Genomic DNA, 14,534 nt, shown 5'->3' with positions numbered 1-14,534 from the left:
GGACTCTCCCCTCCGGGGCCCCGCCAGCCACGCTGCCCTCTACCCCAGGACCCCCTGGCCCCTTTTTGGCATTCAGTGACAGGAGGCTGTGTCTGCGGCTCCTCTCAGGCTTACCCCTCGCCTGTTCTAAACACACCCCTGGCTCCTGACGGGCTTCAGGCTGCTCCAGGCCAGTGTCAGGCCCAGGCATCCTCTAGGACCCGCCATGCCCTACATGCCCACAAACTGTGCTCCTCAAATCCTGGGCCAGTTTCCAAGCAATTAGCTTACAAAGTGAAAATGGTCAGCTAGGGAATTCTCTGGTGGTCCAGTGGTTAGGACTCTGAGCGTCCAATGCCAGGGGCCCAGGTTCGATCCCTGGTCAGGGAACTAAGATCCCACAAGCCACACAGTGCAGCCAAAAAAAAAAAAAGGGTCAGCTAGAGGCAGTCAGGTCACCAGGCAGTTTCCTTGAAGAGAGCCAAACACACAGGCAAATGCAGCATGCCAGGCCCGCTCCTGGTCCCAAACGCCCCACGTGAGCCTGCCAGCTCCGGCCTGGTCCTCAGAACAGTCCTGCTCATGTCAGAGGAGGCAGGAGTGGGGTGAGCAGGGCAACGACCCCAGCATCCGACCTGGCCCCCTAAAGATGAATAAAAGACCCCTCACTTTCTGTCTTGCAGGTTCTCCAGCAGCCTTTGGTGGCCCAGCATGGCCCACTGAGGGGAACCATGACTGGCTGGCCGACATGTGCCGCTGACCATCCACAGTCGTGTCTCACCAGCACGTGACCCTCCTCCGGCCGCCCCCCACTCGCCCGCCCCGCCCAGGAAAGTGCCTGCACCGCCAGGGACATCATGTAGTAGGGCCGGCTGCGGCGCCCACTGAGCTGCAATGGTTTTGTACACGACCCCCTTTCCCAACAGCTGTCTGTCCGCCCTGCACGCCGTGTCCTGGGCCCTCATCTTCCCATGCTACTGGCTGGCGGACCGGCTCCTGGCCTCCTTCATACCCACCACCTACGAGAAGCGCCAGCGGGCGGATGACCCGTGCTACCTCCAGCTGCTCTGCACCGTGCTCTTCACGCCCGTCTACCTGGCCCTCCTGGTCGCCTCGCTGCCCTTTGCGCTCCTTGGGTTCCTCCTCTGGTCCACCCTGCAGTCGGCCCGCCGGCCCTACGTCTACTCCCGGCTGGAGGACAAGGGCCCAGCCAGCGGGGCGGCCCTGCACAGTGAATGGAAGGGTACAGGTCCTGGCAAAAGCTTCTGCTTCGCCACTGCCAACCTCTGCCTCCTCCCAGACTCGCTGGCTAGGCTCAACAACGTTTTCAACACCCAAGCCCGGGCCAAAGAAATCGGCCAGAGAATCCGCAATGGGGCCAGTAGGCCCCAGATCAAAATCTACATCGACTCACCCACCAACACCTCCATCAGCGCGGCCAGCTTCAGCAGCCTGGTGTCACCGCAGGGCAGTGATGGCGTGGCCCGGGCCGTCCCTGGGAGCATTAAGAGGACGGCCTCTGTGGAATACGGTGGGCGTCACCCTAGCGACGAGGCTGCCAATGGCCTGGCCTCCGGGGACCCAGCTGAAGGTGGCAGCCTTGAGGACGCCTGCATCGTGCGCATCAGTGGCGACGAGGGGGGCCGGCCCCCTGAAGCCGTCGACCCCCCTTCTGGGGGCCAGGCCAGGAACGGGGCTGGTGGGGGCCCACAGGGCCAGACGCCCAACCAGAGTCAGCGGGATGGGGACTCGGGGAGCCTGGGCAGCCCCTCAGCCTCCAGGGAGTCACTGGTGAAGGCGCGGGCCGGGGCTGACGGCGGCGGTGGGGAGCCGGGCGCCAACAGCAAGCTCCCGTACAAGTCCTCGGTGGCGAAGAAGGCAGCCGTGCGCAGGAGGCGCCACCCGGACGAGGCCTTTGACCACGAGGTCTCAGCCTTCTTTCCTGCCAACCTGGACTTCCTATGCCTGCAGGAGGTGTTTGACAAGCGGGCTGCCGCCAAGTTGAAAGACCAGCTGCACGGCTACTTCGAGTACATCCTCTATGATGTCGGAGTCTACGGCTGCCATGGCTGCTGCAGCTTCAAGTGTCTCAACAGCGGCCTCTTCTTTGCCAGCCGCTACCCCATCATGGACGTGGCCTATCACTGTTACCCCAACGGGCGGTCCTCCGACAGCCTGGCCTCGAAGGGAGCTCTGTATCTCAAGGTAGGAGGCCTCAGCCAGCAGGGCCCAGAGCCATGGGGGGAGGCAGGCTGCAGCCAGGGTCCTCGCTCTCTTGGAGGGCATGGGGCAGACAAGACCTTTCATGGAGTGGAACCGGGGGGCCCCCAGCTCAGGGACAAGGGAAATAATGCAGGGACAGGAGCCGAGGCTCCAGGCTGGGTGATCTCAGGCAAGTTCCTCAGATCTCTGAGCCACCATTCCCCCATCTGTAAAGCGGGGGCAACGCAGAGCCTACTCACAAGGTGGGGAGCGGCACGGGAGCGGCGAGGCCTGGGAGGTTCCCACGGTGCCGGTGGTGAAGGTGGTAGGCGGTGGAGGCAGGGAGCCCCTTCTCTGAATCATTGCAGACAAATGGTGGTAGGCTTGCAGGCAGGCCTCTCAGGCCCTGGGCGTTACCACACCCGCTGCCTCAGGCCACCAGGCTCACTGGCCAGCATGCCCTCTTCCTCCTGGCTGTCACGCAGCTGCCACACCAGGCCCTCTGCCCACCAGCCCGAGGCTTCACTTCCACAGTCACTAATTAAAGTGAATCATAATTATTTCTGCTAATTTGGATGCAATTGGGAGAGCTTTTAGACCATGGTAATTTGGTCATTACGCATTTATCTTCTTCTGAGCCTGACACGCTCAGCGTGTTGACTTTCTGCTCCCCATCCAAAAGCTGCTCTTGGTGCTTCCAGAGTTTTCCGAAGCACCGTTTGGCCAGCTGCTACAGAACGGGGCTTTCCGCCCCCAGAGGCGGCAGCTGCTTCGGGTGCGGATCTTCTCTGTATTCCCCTCAAGACTTCTCAGTTCTCCCAGAAGGGGTTCCGTGAACGGAGGGGGCTGGTGCGGCTACTGTGGAGGCCCAGCGTGGTGAGGCACTCATGCCCAGGCCTCAGCTCTGACTGTGCTCAGCCTGTCCAGGGAAGTGCCACCTGTCAGTCAAGCTCCTACCAGGAGCGAGGGCCCGGCGGATGGTCCACATGGAGCCTGCCGGAGCCAGGGCCACACCCCAACGCCCAGAACTCCCCTCCCATCGCTCAGGCTCTTGTGTGGCTCAGCCGGCGCAGATCTGTGGTCCCTGGCTCTCCTGAGATGCTGAAATTGAAGGCACTCCTCTTACAGGAGACCAACCTCCCCATTTTGGCATATGATTTGTCAGTGTTCTGTCTCAGCAGCCGGAGTGACCTTCTGGGGAAGGAAGGGACACGTCAGTTTGTGGGTGGGAGGGAACGCACCCTCTCCCTCCCGCCTGCTCTACTACAGACCGCTCAAAGGCCAGGGCCCCTTCAAGCCTTCCCCCAGCCCACATGCCCCCTCCTCCTCTCTTTCCTCAGCCTGGCACCCCAACTATCATGCCCACCAGGGTCACAAGTCTCCTTGGGACAGCCCCTCCGACACGGGCTTCCCTCCCACCTCCTACCTCTCTGGCTGTTCCTTCCAGGCTCCTTGTCGCCTGCCCATCCTTTAAATGCTGAAGAGCCCTCTACCTCCTGGATCTAAAACTAGTCTTCAGATGTGTTTAATTTGGTCCACACCATTAAAAAATTTCTTGTGTTGGCCAACATTTAAAAATCAAGCAATTTCACATGAAACTCAGTTTGCAACTTCTCTCCCCACCTTGGCAGATCTGGCAGCACCATGTCTGCTGCATTCTGTCCAGCTCTCAGCCTGAGCTGGGGGTTGGCAGCCCCCAGAGCAGGTGGCCCCACTTGGCAGCCCTCTTCATTTCCAAGCTGTTACACCATGGCCAGCCGGCCCCTGGCACCTGCCCGGCGAAGTGGCTCCACAGCCTCCATTTCCGCACTTGCTGAGGACTCTTGCCCTGAGCCCAGTCAATCTACCCGGGCTCCCACTTTCACTTTCCAGATACCTCTGGGTCCACCCCATATCTCCAGCTGCAAGATCACTGCCCAGGCCACCATTCCTCTGCATCCACCCAGATGTTTTGGGCTGTCCTCCCATTTCTAACCTGTCCTCCTCATGTCCCAAGTCTGACTCCTTTTACCCTCTTCCTGCTGCATCAGGGAGAAGTCAGCCTTCACCTGGGCCCCTCCAACCTCCCTGGGCTCTGCTCCAGCAGCACCCTGAGGGGCCTCCATGTGCCGATGCCCCTTGTCTTGGCTGCCCCACCTCAGTGGAGCTCTCCTCAGCGGCGTCCAGCACAAGCCAGCTTTCCCTCGGGGGTTCCTCAGCCCTGGCCCCAGATGTCTTGCTGCCCGCCTCTCCCGTCAGACAGAACTCGAGAGCAGAGCTGTTGTGCCCGGCACAGCAGACCCAGCTCATCTCTGTTGGCGAGAGTGTGCCTCTTTCTCTACGTGGAAGAGTGAAATAAGCGAGGTTTCAGGAGCCAGGCCAGCCCCAGAAGGGCCCAGGGGCTGGAAATGTGCTAGCCGAGCTGCTCCCTTCACCCGGGGCTCCCCGTCCAGCCCTGCCTTCCCGTTTACTCTGCAGAGCTCCTCATCCTTGAGGAAAGTGTGCTTTCCCGCTACCGAGACGCCCGGAGAAAGGAGGGAGGGAATGGACTGGCTTCTGCCTCAGGCGTTGACAGAGCCTGATTCTGGGCCCTGCTCTATTGACAGTCTTTGTCCACCAGGACTAAAGGCACAACCTCTCAGAGTGATTGTTTTTTGCAAGAGAAACACGAGCCTCTGTGGCTCCCGAGGACTCAAGCTCCGGGAATCAGTTAGGTCCCAGCACATAATAAAGTGGATCTTGGGGAGCTCACAGGACTGATGGAAGGAAGAGGGCGGGGGGCTGACATACCTCGTTCTGCGTGTCTTCCCTCCGGGCAGGTTCTCCTCAGCAGCAGGGCCGAGTGGTGCCTCCCTGCACTTGTCTCCGTCCCCACCCAGGATTCAGCACAGGCAGGTGACATGAAGTGCTGAGCGAGTGAGGGGCTTATGCACTAAAAGCCTCAAATGGGCAGCTGTTGAAAAGCGTGGCTCAGTCACCAGGAGCTCAGAAAGCAGTGTAGAGCAGGGGGAGGAATGGGCATGAGCCAAGAACGTCAGATTTGAGCATCAGATTCGAACCAGCCTCAGCCACCAGAGCCTCATGACCCCGGCCACGGATGGTGTAATTTTAGTATAATCCTCATAGTTGTTGTAAGGCTCTAGTAAAGCCGCATCCGTGAAGCGCTAGGCATGGTGCTCACAGCGTGAATATTATTATAGAGGAGGGAACAGACTCCTGGCTTGAGGATGCAGACAGCACCATCGTGTGGCCTCTGGGGGCACTGTGGTTTTAAAGCTGTGTTGTGTTTTTGCAACCAATGGGGGAACCAATGGTGTGTAATTTCCAAGGGATTCCAGGGGTGGGGGTACCATTGGGCAAAGGTCTGGGCCTGGAATATGGGCAAGAAGTGAATGGTGAACATATGAGCTTACAAACAGCCCCAAATCCAGGCCCATTATCAAGTAACCAGACATTCATCTGCCTGGGCACTGGAAAAGGAAAGATGTGCATCTATCCAGGCTGGGAAAGGGGATGAAGAGCTGTAGAAAGCTAAGGGTGTTCGATGACGAGAAAGACCTCATGGAGGAGAATAATACCAACCTGACTTCAGCAGCAGAAAGAAGGATGGAAGCCTCCCGAGGCTCTCAGAGCAGAGGGCCCGTGATGAGCCCAGGCCACTGTTAGCTGGAGGATGGGCAGAGCTATGCTCAGCAGAGGCCAGGGGCACCCGCGCTGCTGCTGCATGCACCTCAGCCAAGAACTGGCCTCTACAGTCACCCTCCCTGGAGACTTCCCGAGGTCCAGGGTCTCAACATCATACGAAACCCAGTCTGGAATAGATTAGTGAAATATGGGGAAGACAGCTGAGGCTCAGATGGGAGGAAAGCCCAGAGAGGAAGAGGATGTGGATTCAACCAGAGGCCTCTGGGAAGGGCACCCGAGAATGGTCTGGGGAGCACGCCAGGAGGGACTCTCCTGTCACAGCCTCCAGCAGAGGGCCTGAGAACCCGCAGGCTAGGTTGCCAACCCTCCCCTCCCCGACCACAGCCCGACAAGGGCTCAGGCTTGCACCAGGCTCACCACTGGGGGCCGAGTTGTCTGTGCTGTACAACTGAGTTGCTCGTTTTCATTATGCCAACCCTTGGAAACAGTCTGCCAGGGTAACCTGCAATTGGGCAGGGAGTCAGGGAGGAGCCCTCGGCCCCACTCCACCTGCCAGGTACGCTGTCTCCAGTGAAGGAGGTGAGCAGCAGGCAAGGACCGAGGTTGGGGAGAGTAGAGCGTGAAGAAGCCCCTGTGGAGGAAGGAGGACTGGGCTCAGGATGGAGGCCATGGGGTGCCTGGGGCCAGCCATGACATAGGTGCCATGGAGACACCGGCCACAGCTGTCATCCCAGATCTGGGGACTAACAGGGGACCACAATCAAAAAGCAGTTAAAATGACTGCTCATGAAGCCAGAGAGGCAGAGACTGGGAAGACAGAGCCGAAGGCAAGGTCCAAGGCTTCTCACAGTGGACGAGGGTGGTGGGCTTTGTGGCTGCACCACATCCCAGAGGGGAGCCTAATTCAGACTTCACAGGAATGGGCTCCAAGCCATGATCAGGTCCAGGGTGTGACCAAGGGGAGGAGGAAAGAGCCACCAGGCAGGAGTGGACAAAGAACCAAGGGGCTGGCACTTCAGGGTCATCCATGTGGCCCTTCTGGTCACCAGGAGACAGCAGGGGTGTGGGGAGCAATTTCTGCATCTCTCTCCTGTAAAACCGTGCCTGAATTGTCGGTGGCACTCACCATGCCACAGGCTGGTACTTCTTCATGCATCTGCCTCCCACACTGGAGCAGAAGTTCCTAGAAGCAGGACATGTGCTGTTCTTCCCAGGGCCCCAGTCTAGCCAGGAGTCGACAGAGCTGGGCTTCTGAGAGTTTGACCTGGCTGGGGGCAGGAGTTGCCAGTGTCCCCTTGTGCTCAGAGAAGTGATAACTCATAGGCCTCATCACCAACACCTTGCTTCCTCCCCTACAGGTGCAGGTAGGAAATACACCTCACGACCAAAGAATTGTCGGGTACATCTCCTGCACACACCTGCACGCCCTGCCAGGTAGGGTCCAGGGGCCCAAGCTTCAGCGGGTGGGGAATGTCCCCTCAGAGTGTTGGGATTGGCCTGGCTGGGGCCTGGCAGCAGCTGCATCATCTCTCTGTGGTTCTGCCGCACAGAGGACAGTGACATTCGGTGTGAGCAGCTGAACATGCTTCAGGACTGGCTGGCTGATTTCCGAAAATCTACCTCCTCGTCCAGCGCAGCCAACCCCGAGGAGCTGGTGGCGTTTGACGTCGTCTGCGGAGATTTTAACTTTGACAACTGCTCCTCTGGTGAGGCGTGCTCCTCACCATTAGGGTCGGCCACTCGGGGAGGCGTGGGTTCCAGTCGCAGCTGGAAAGACCAGGGTCAGGCAGCTCAAGTAACTTCCTGCTCCTCCAGAGCATGGGGGTGGGACATTTAGCAAGACTATGATTTCTCTGCCCCTGAGAATTCCTAGAATAAGAGGCCTTGATCTCCCTAAATAGCTCAGAGGCCACCTTGCTGGAGACAAAGAGATGCCCCACAGATGAACCTCTGGCAGGGAAGGCTGGGAGCCTCTGAAACCCAGACTAATGGGGTTAGCTAATGATACTCACCAAGTCTGTATTCAGCTCTTACTTTGTACCAGGCACAATTCTTTTTTTTTTTAAACATTTATTTATTTGGCTGTGCCGGGTCTTAGTTGCGGCACGCGGGATCTTTGTTGCCGCGTGCAGGCTCTTTTTTTTAGTTGTGGCACACGGGCGCTTTTAGTTGTGGCATGCAGGATCTAGTTCTCTGATCCGGGATTGAACCCGGGCCCCCTGCATTGGGAGCGTGGAGTCTTAACCACTGGACCACCAGGAAAGTCCCACCAGGCACAATTCTGAGGGCTGTTAAAGGGGGCATTCTCAAGGACACAGAAACCCAGTGACAGATGAACCACAGATCCATCTGTCTGGGGACACAAACCCCACCCAGAGGCAGTTACCTGAGGGACAGGGACCTGGTGACTCTGGTCAGACTGGAACCAGGGGCAGGTGGCCCTCCAGGACAGGCCAGACACCCGGAGCTCCTCAGCACTCCCTCCCTCCCCGCACAGACGACAAGCTGGAGCAGCAGCACTCCCTGTTTACACGTTACAAGGACCCCTGCCGCCTGGGGCCTGGGGAGGAGAAGCCATGGGCAATCGGTGAGCTGGGGCTGGGCACGGGCTCTGGGGGGGAGGGGAGGGGGACTGGGGCAGGGGAGGGGCACTGCCGAGGCCTGATACCCCATGGGCTTCCCGGAGAGACCTGCCCCCAAGACCTCACTGCTGGGGAGAAGGGGGGCACTCAGCTGCCCAGCCCACAGAAGCCCTGGCCTAACCCTACTGCCCCAGGGAGGCAGCCCTCCTTGAGGCTGGCTGGGCCCTGCCCGCAGTGACCACTCTCACCCCCTTGTCCCCAGGTACCCTATTGGACAAGGACGGTCTCTACGACGAGGAAGTGTGCACCCCTGACAATCTGCAAAAGTAAGCACCCAGCACCCATGCTGCTGTGGTCAGGCAGGGTAGGCAGATCCAGGCAGCTCTCAGGTCTGGGATGAGCACCAACCCAGAAACAGGTGTGGAGAGATGGGCTCTGCGGGCAGACAAGAGCGCACAGCCCCATGGGACGACGCCTGTGAGAGCCTCAGGGAGGCAAGCTGGGGGTGGGTGGAGGCTGTGGTGGACCTCATGCCCCAGGGGTATCCTTACCAAGAAGCCTCCGAGTAGGCCTGGGGTCTCGAGGTGGTGTTTCCTACACCAGCACCCAGAGTCCGGGTCCACTCTACCAGAGCTTGGCCTGCCCTGAGCCCCAGCCTGCCTTGGGCACAGGAAAAAAGACCAGAATCTCCGAGGGCGAGGCCAAGCGCTGCAGACACCCCTGCCGAAGAGCCCTGGGGATGGCATCTGCTGCAGGAGCCCGGCAGCTGGTAGCCACCCATTAGGCAAATAAAAACACGAACAGAGATAAGACAAGCCTGTCCTTTTCAAAGTAGAGACCGTTCCATCCCAGCCAAACTGCATTCTTGAACCCGAGGCTTCCAAAAAGGACACAGTTGAGAGGCCAGCAGCAGAGCCAATTTATAATTCACATCCTGAGACTGCACAGAGCCACGGCAATGGCTCCTTGCAGCTAATTTGAGCCAATTAATTATAGACTAAATTTGAAACATCATCCTATGCCAAGAAAATTATCTTTTTATGAGATGATGATTTAAAAATGACTATCAGTAACTCGTAGATCATTGATGCTGGAATTAATTATCAAAGGCAAAGGACAGTAATGGATTATATTTCTGAGATATGACTACGTTCTGCATGTCATTAGTGTTATTTATCTCAAGGCTGATAAAGACCCTGCAGAAATCCATGTTTGCTGGCTGTGCCTGTCCAGGTGCCCTGTCCATTTGTCCAGGCGTTAGCCAGGCAGGCAGGCCTGTGTAGTGTCTCTCAGTGGCTGCACCTCTCACTCCCAACATTGGCCTGCATCTGCCCTCTGAGATGGGGTGTTCCTTGAAGGCTCCTTACCACTGATTTTCAGGCTCTGGAGGAAACCTGGCAGGAAGCAGATGGCAGTCAAGGAGTCAGAAGACCCGGACTCAGGGCGTAACATTCCACCTGAGCGCCCTGCCTTCCCTGTAGATCCTTGACCAACACATACGCATCCCTATCAGTTTCCTTCCACTGAGAAATGGGGCGACAGCTGCAGCCTACCTTATTCCTTTCTTCACACACCTGGTCCCCAAAGTGTTCTGGGGCCACAGTCATCATTCTTGTGTTAGGAGGGACAGTGGAGGCTCAGAGGCTTGATGGCAAAACCACTCAGGGACTGACCGACACAGCAGTCCAGTCCTGGGATGGGGTCTGGTTGTCTCCTGGCTCCCCTGGCCCCCTGCTGACCTGAAACAAGAGTCATGGAAGGCCTGGGGACTTCCAGAAGAGGAAGGTCCCTGAGGCTCACTGCAAAGATCAAGTTCCCCAAAACAGGACACTCTTAGCTCAGAGCAGAAACCATCCTGGAGAGGGGCTGGGCAGTTCTGTCCCCAGCTTGGTCACAGGCTCTGGGTGGTGCCAACGTTCCAGTTCAGAAAGGGAAAGAGAGTGCTGCCAGCCCACGGTGGACATGGGACGCTCCCAGGCAGATTCTGGAGTGGCCCAGGTCGGTCAGGAACTCAAGACTCAGGTGCGGTCTCTGTCCATCCCAGTCCCTTTTGGGGCTCACAGGGAAGACAGATCTTAAATGCAGGGGTTTGGTCTGACTTGCGGGCAGAACGCGGCTCCACACTCAGGACCTGGACCGCAGCGGGGGCAGGGCTCACCTTGCCTTCCTGTGCCTTCTGTGTGAGCAGGGTCCTGGAGAGCGAGGAAGGTCGTCGCGAGTACCTCGCCTTCCCCAGCAGCAAGAGCCCTGGGGGAGGCCAGAAGGGACGCAAAGAGCTGCTGAAGGGCAACGGCAGGCGCATTGACTACATGCTGCACGGGGAGGAGGGGCTGTGCCCAGACTGGAAGGCCGTGAGTCTGGGCTGGGCTGGGCTGGGCATAGGGGACCCTAGCCCTGCACCCCTTGGCAGCACTGAGCTCTCCTCTGGAAATGGGACGTGCCCATCCAGGAGGCCTTTGGGGCCCATGGATCCTCCCACCCCTCTGCCTTCAGGAAGGTCTGGGCCAGGCCTCTCCTTTACAGGATGCCCTTTGGGTCTAACTGGGATGTTTCTCCTCCCCCCGCCCAGGAGGTAGAAGAATTCAGTTTCATCACCCAGCTGTCGGGCCTGACAGACCACCTCCCGGTGGCCATGCGACTGATGGTATCTGCGGGGGAGGAGGAGGCATAAATGGGCCAAGTCATCACGAGCAGCAGGGCCTCCGCCAGCCCTCTGAGCCGCAGTCCCTCCCTGGCCATGTCCCTTCAGCGAGCACCACCCGTGCTGGGGGAGGCGGGCAGGGGCCTGGGAGAGCTGCAGCCAGTCCTGGGTGAGCTGGAACCAGCGCTGCCCAGCACATCTGGGCACTTGCCATGGACAGGAGTCAGGCCGGGCTTGGGAGTCCTGGCTGCCCAACCAGTGCCATTCTTTCAAATTGTTATTTTCTACAAATCTACAGCACAACCTAGTTTGTAACCCGTGGGTTAGTATGAGAACCGGGTTTCTGTACTCTTTGTATCTCTTTTCAAGCTTCGTCCAGGGTTCATTATTTTTGTCTGCTGCCATGTTGTCTCGCATGCCTGCACCCTCGCATGCACGCTGCCCGCATGCCATGTGCCACGCTGTAGCCACAGACCCCTCACTTGGGCCTCACCCAAGGCCAAACTCCAAACACAATCAGAACCAGCCAAAGAAGCATTCCTGGACACACGGCCGCCGGCTCGCCACCTCCAGCCTGGACAGCTCATGAGCAGGGACCGTGAGGGCTGTGTCCAGTTACCAGCGAGCCCGGGCTCTTCCCCAGGGTCTTGCATTCAAGGGCGATTACATTTTAAAGAAAATCAAAAAAGTTAAGAACAAAAACAACCCTTCACTTTAAAGGGTCTGCAAGCCACGAGGGAGAATGCTGCTTTTCCTAAGACAGGCACAGCGGAGCCTGGAGCCTCCCTTGGAGACTCCAATCTGGGCAATGGAGCCATAGACGGGAATCCAAGGAAAGAGCATCACTTTTTTACAGGAAAAAGGGCAACTCACGGCATTAGGGGGGAGGGGAACTTCTGGTTTTGAAAATGATAGATTTGTAGCTTCTCTTCTGTCAAAACCAACACATCCTCTTTCTGCCTGATCCTGTCTCCCCTCCGGACACCCTTCTGGTTTGGGACCAATCTTTTCCTGGGGACTGTCCCCATCCACGTGCTGGCTGAGCTCAGGAACCGTCCACCTGCCTCTGGGTGGGGCTGCGGCTCTGTCCTCCCAGGCCAATCCTCAACAGCAACCCGATCTGGGGGCCCTGGACAAAGGGGCTGGAAGCCAAGGCACAGAGCAGCCTGTCCCCTCACCAGTGTGCAGGCCGGGGGTGGCAAGGCCAATGGCCACTGCTCGCCCCAGGCAGGGAGTGATACTGGCTGGCATCCACTCTGCCACCATGTGACCAGGGCCAGCCCCAGGCACACGCGCACAGCATGGCAGAGCCTGCAGGTGAAGCCCACAGCTCCTCATCCCACGGCAGCACTGCCTCTGCCCACTGGCCTTTTTAAACTCACCTGGGGACGCCCCCCAGAGTCACGCAGGGAGGGTTTTGTCTGCTTCCAGGTGCGAGGCCCCTTCAACTCTGGGAGCTGTTACTGACAACTCCCAATGGTCTCCCCTCTTCACAGCGCCCCAACCCATGTGCCCGCCTGGCTCGAGGCCAGTTCTGCCCAACGAGGCTGGGGACACACCAGGACCATGCTGCCAGGAGCCTCCTGGTGCCAATAAGCTGATGCTGTGCCTTGTCACCCACTGAGCTGCAAGAGGGACCAAGAGGGGGCCAAGGCCAGAGGCCAGGCCTGCGCTGGAGTAAGACACTCCTGAGAGCCACACTCATAGTGGCACTGGTTGGTCTGAATGCCCCTGCCTGGGGCAGCAGCTGAGCTGAGGGCCTCACTGCTTGGAGCACTTCCCTGGCCAGGCCCCCAGTCCCACCCCCCAAGTCAAGCCAGGAGGGGCTGCTCACCGTCTAGGGTGTAGTCCTCCTTGGGCTCTCTGCTGCACCCCTCCTCCAAGGCTGTGGCTCTTGAGGCCCTGGCTAGGCTTCACTGGATCAGAGGTCTCCAATCCCAGGAGCAGCCAGGAATCTGCTCACAGGTGGAGCTCAACGGGGCAGATGTGATGCCTAGATGTCTGGGCCTGAGCCGAGGCCCCTAGGCTGCGGGTCAGCTGTGTGCCCAGGACAGCAGCGGAAGCAGGGCCAGGGCTCCTGAAGCAGAGCGACTCCAGCACAGCTTTCATCCTTCAGAGGGGCCACCTGCCTCCCAGGGCAGCTGGGGAGGAGCCAAGGCACAGGGGGCCATGCTTCTCTCCCTACTCACAGGGCGGCCTTAGGCAAGTCATACCTCCCTGTGCCTCAGTCATTTCCTGTCCTAACAAGGTCGCCTCTGCCCAGCCTGCCTAGTGTCCAGAGCAGAGCTGGCCTGGCTCCCCTCTCCCCTCGCACTGCCCTCTGGCAGGGCCTCAGCACTGAGGCCGCCATCACCCAGCCACGAGTTTCATCAAGCCTGTGCACCCCCGGGTCTATGTACAAGCCAGACTTTTCCATTTCGATTTTTAAAAAAGAAAGAAAAGAAATATCTCAGATGTTTCTGTGGCATCTAGGCCTGGGAAGGACGGACCAGGGGTCACCCAAATCCCCAAGGCCCTGCACCTGCCCCGGGCCCAGCCTCCTCCGGAGAAGGCAGGAGGCAGGGGTCAACTTTGGAAGAAAACGGTCATTTCATTTGTCCAGACCACCTTGAGTTTTAAGTATGGATATTAATCTTGATGCTTTTTAACTATTGTATTAACTTGCTGAGATTTAGAAATACTGTTTTAAAAAAGAAAAAAAGACTTTTTTAATTTCTGTATTTTTTTCTGTATTGTATCCTCATGGGACATTAGGGGTTTTATATGGTAAGCACACCTGAGGTTTTGGTAAGAACATTATCAAATATATATCCAGACGATTCTTCCCTAGAAGAAAAACAATCTTTACACCTGATAAAATATTTTGAAAAGAGAGGTGTTTTTTTTTTCCTTTACTGGTGCTGAAAGGATGGATAATGAGGAAAAAATAAAACTGTGAGGCTCAAGGCTGGTGTTCTCCACTCATTTAAGTGAAAAGCTAGGCTGGGCCCTGCTCTGACTCCAAGGGGCTAGGCGGCCAGGCGGGGCTGTGGGGAGGCCACTGTGGGGGGCCTGCCTTTCCTGCCTCTCCCCACAGGATGGGCACAGCCTGAGTCTGCCCTGAACCACCAGGAAATCAGGCCCCTTGGGTTCTCTTACTCCCTCTGGAACTGGGAGTAAACAGCAGAAGGGCACCTTGAGTGTGCGAAGAAACAAGGCTAGGGCCTCCTTGGGGCTCTCTGACCTTCTCTGGCAAGGCAACGTCGGGGTGACTGCACTCATACCCATCCGCCCCAGACTTCTAGGGGACGAGGTCCTTCTGCTAAAAGAGGGGCACACGGGAAAGGGCCGTACCTCCTGGCTCCCTTCTGATGGCTGGTTTCCTGGGTCTGCCTCTGAGGAACTGCTTTGGGACAGCCTCCTCCCTATCCTCTGAAAAGCAGCCTGGTGTCTAGGTGCTGGTCTTGGTCACCTGCTGGTGCTGCACATGGAGGCCAGACCCTTACAAATGTGGACTGGTGCCACTA

General features: G+C 58.0%; 1 protein-coding gene and 1 non-coding gene across 2 annotated transcripts in view; both read left to right on the top strand.

Moving 5' to 3' along the window:
- The window catches only part of SMPD3 (sphingomyelin phosphodiesterase 3), a 28,967-nt gene extending 14,609 nt beyond the window's left edge, over nt 1-14,358 (top strand). The window contains exons 3-9 of the mRNA XM_059999659.1: nt 663-2,184; nt 7,164-7,239; nt 7,356-7,511; nt 8,303-8,392; nt 8,650-8,713; nt 10,576-10,738; nt 10,957-14,358. Of these exons, the coding sequence (XP_059855642.1) occupies nt 874-2,184; nt 7,164-7,239; nt 7,356-7,511; nt 8,303-8,392; nt 8,650-8,713; nt 10,576-10,738; nt 10,957-11,058 (1,962 nt within the window). The 5' untranslated portion in view covers nt 663-873 and the 3' untranslated portion in view covers nt 11,059-14,358. The remainder of the gene's footprint in view (nt 1-662; nt 2,185-7,163; nt 7,240-7,355; nt 7,512-8,302; nt 8,393-8,649; nt 8,714-10,575; nt 10,739-10,956) is intronic.
- On the top strand, nt 297-369 carry TRNAW-CCA (transfer RNA tryptophan (anticodon CCA)). The gene has a single exon. It is a non-coding gene; the product is annotated as a tRNA-Trp (tRNA).
- Nucleotides 14,359-14,534: the final 176 nt, after the last annotated feature.

This window comes from Delphinus delphis, chromosome 20, assembly GCF_949987515.2.
Source record: "Delphinus delphis chromosome 20, mDelDel1.2, whole genome shotgun sequence".
Classification (NCBI taxonomy): Eukaryota; Metazoa; Chordata; class Mammalia; order Artiodactyla; family Delphinidae; genus Delphinus; species Delphinus delphis.
The sequence above is the reverse complement of the archived record's forward strand: the minus strand, read 5'-3'. Positions and strand labels throughout refer to the sequence as shown.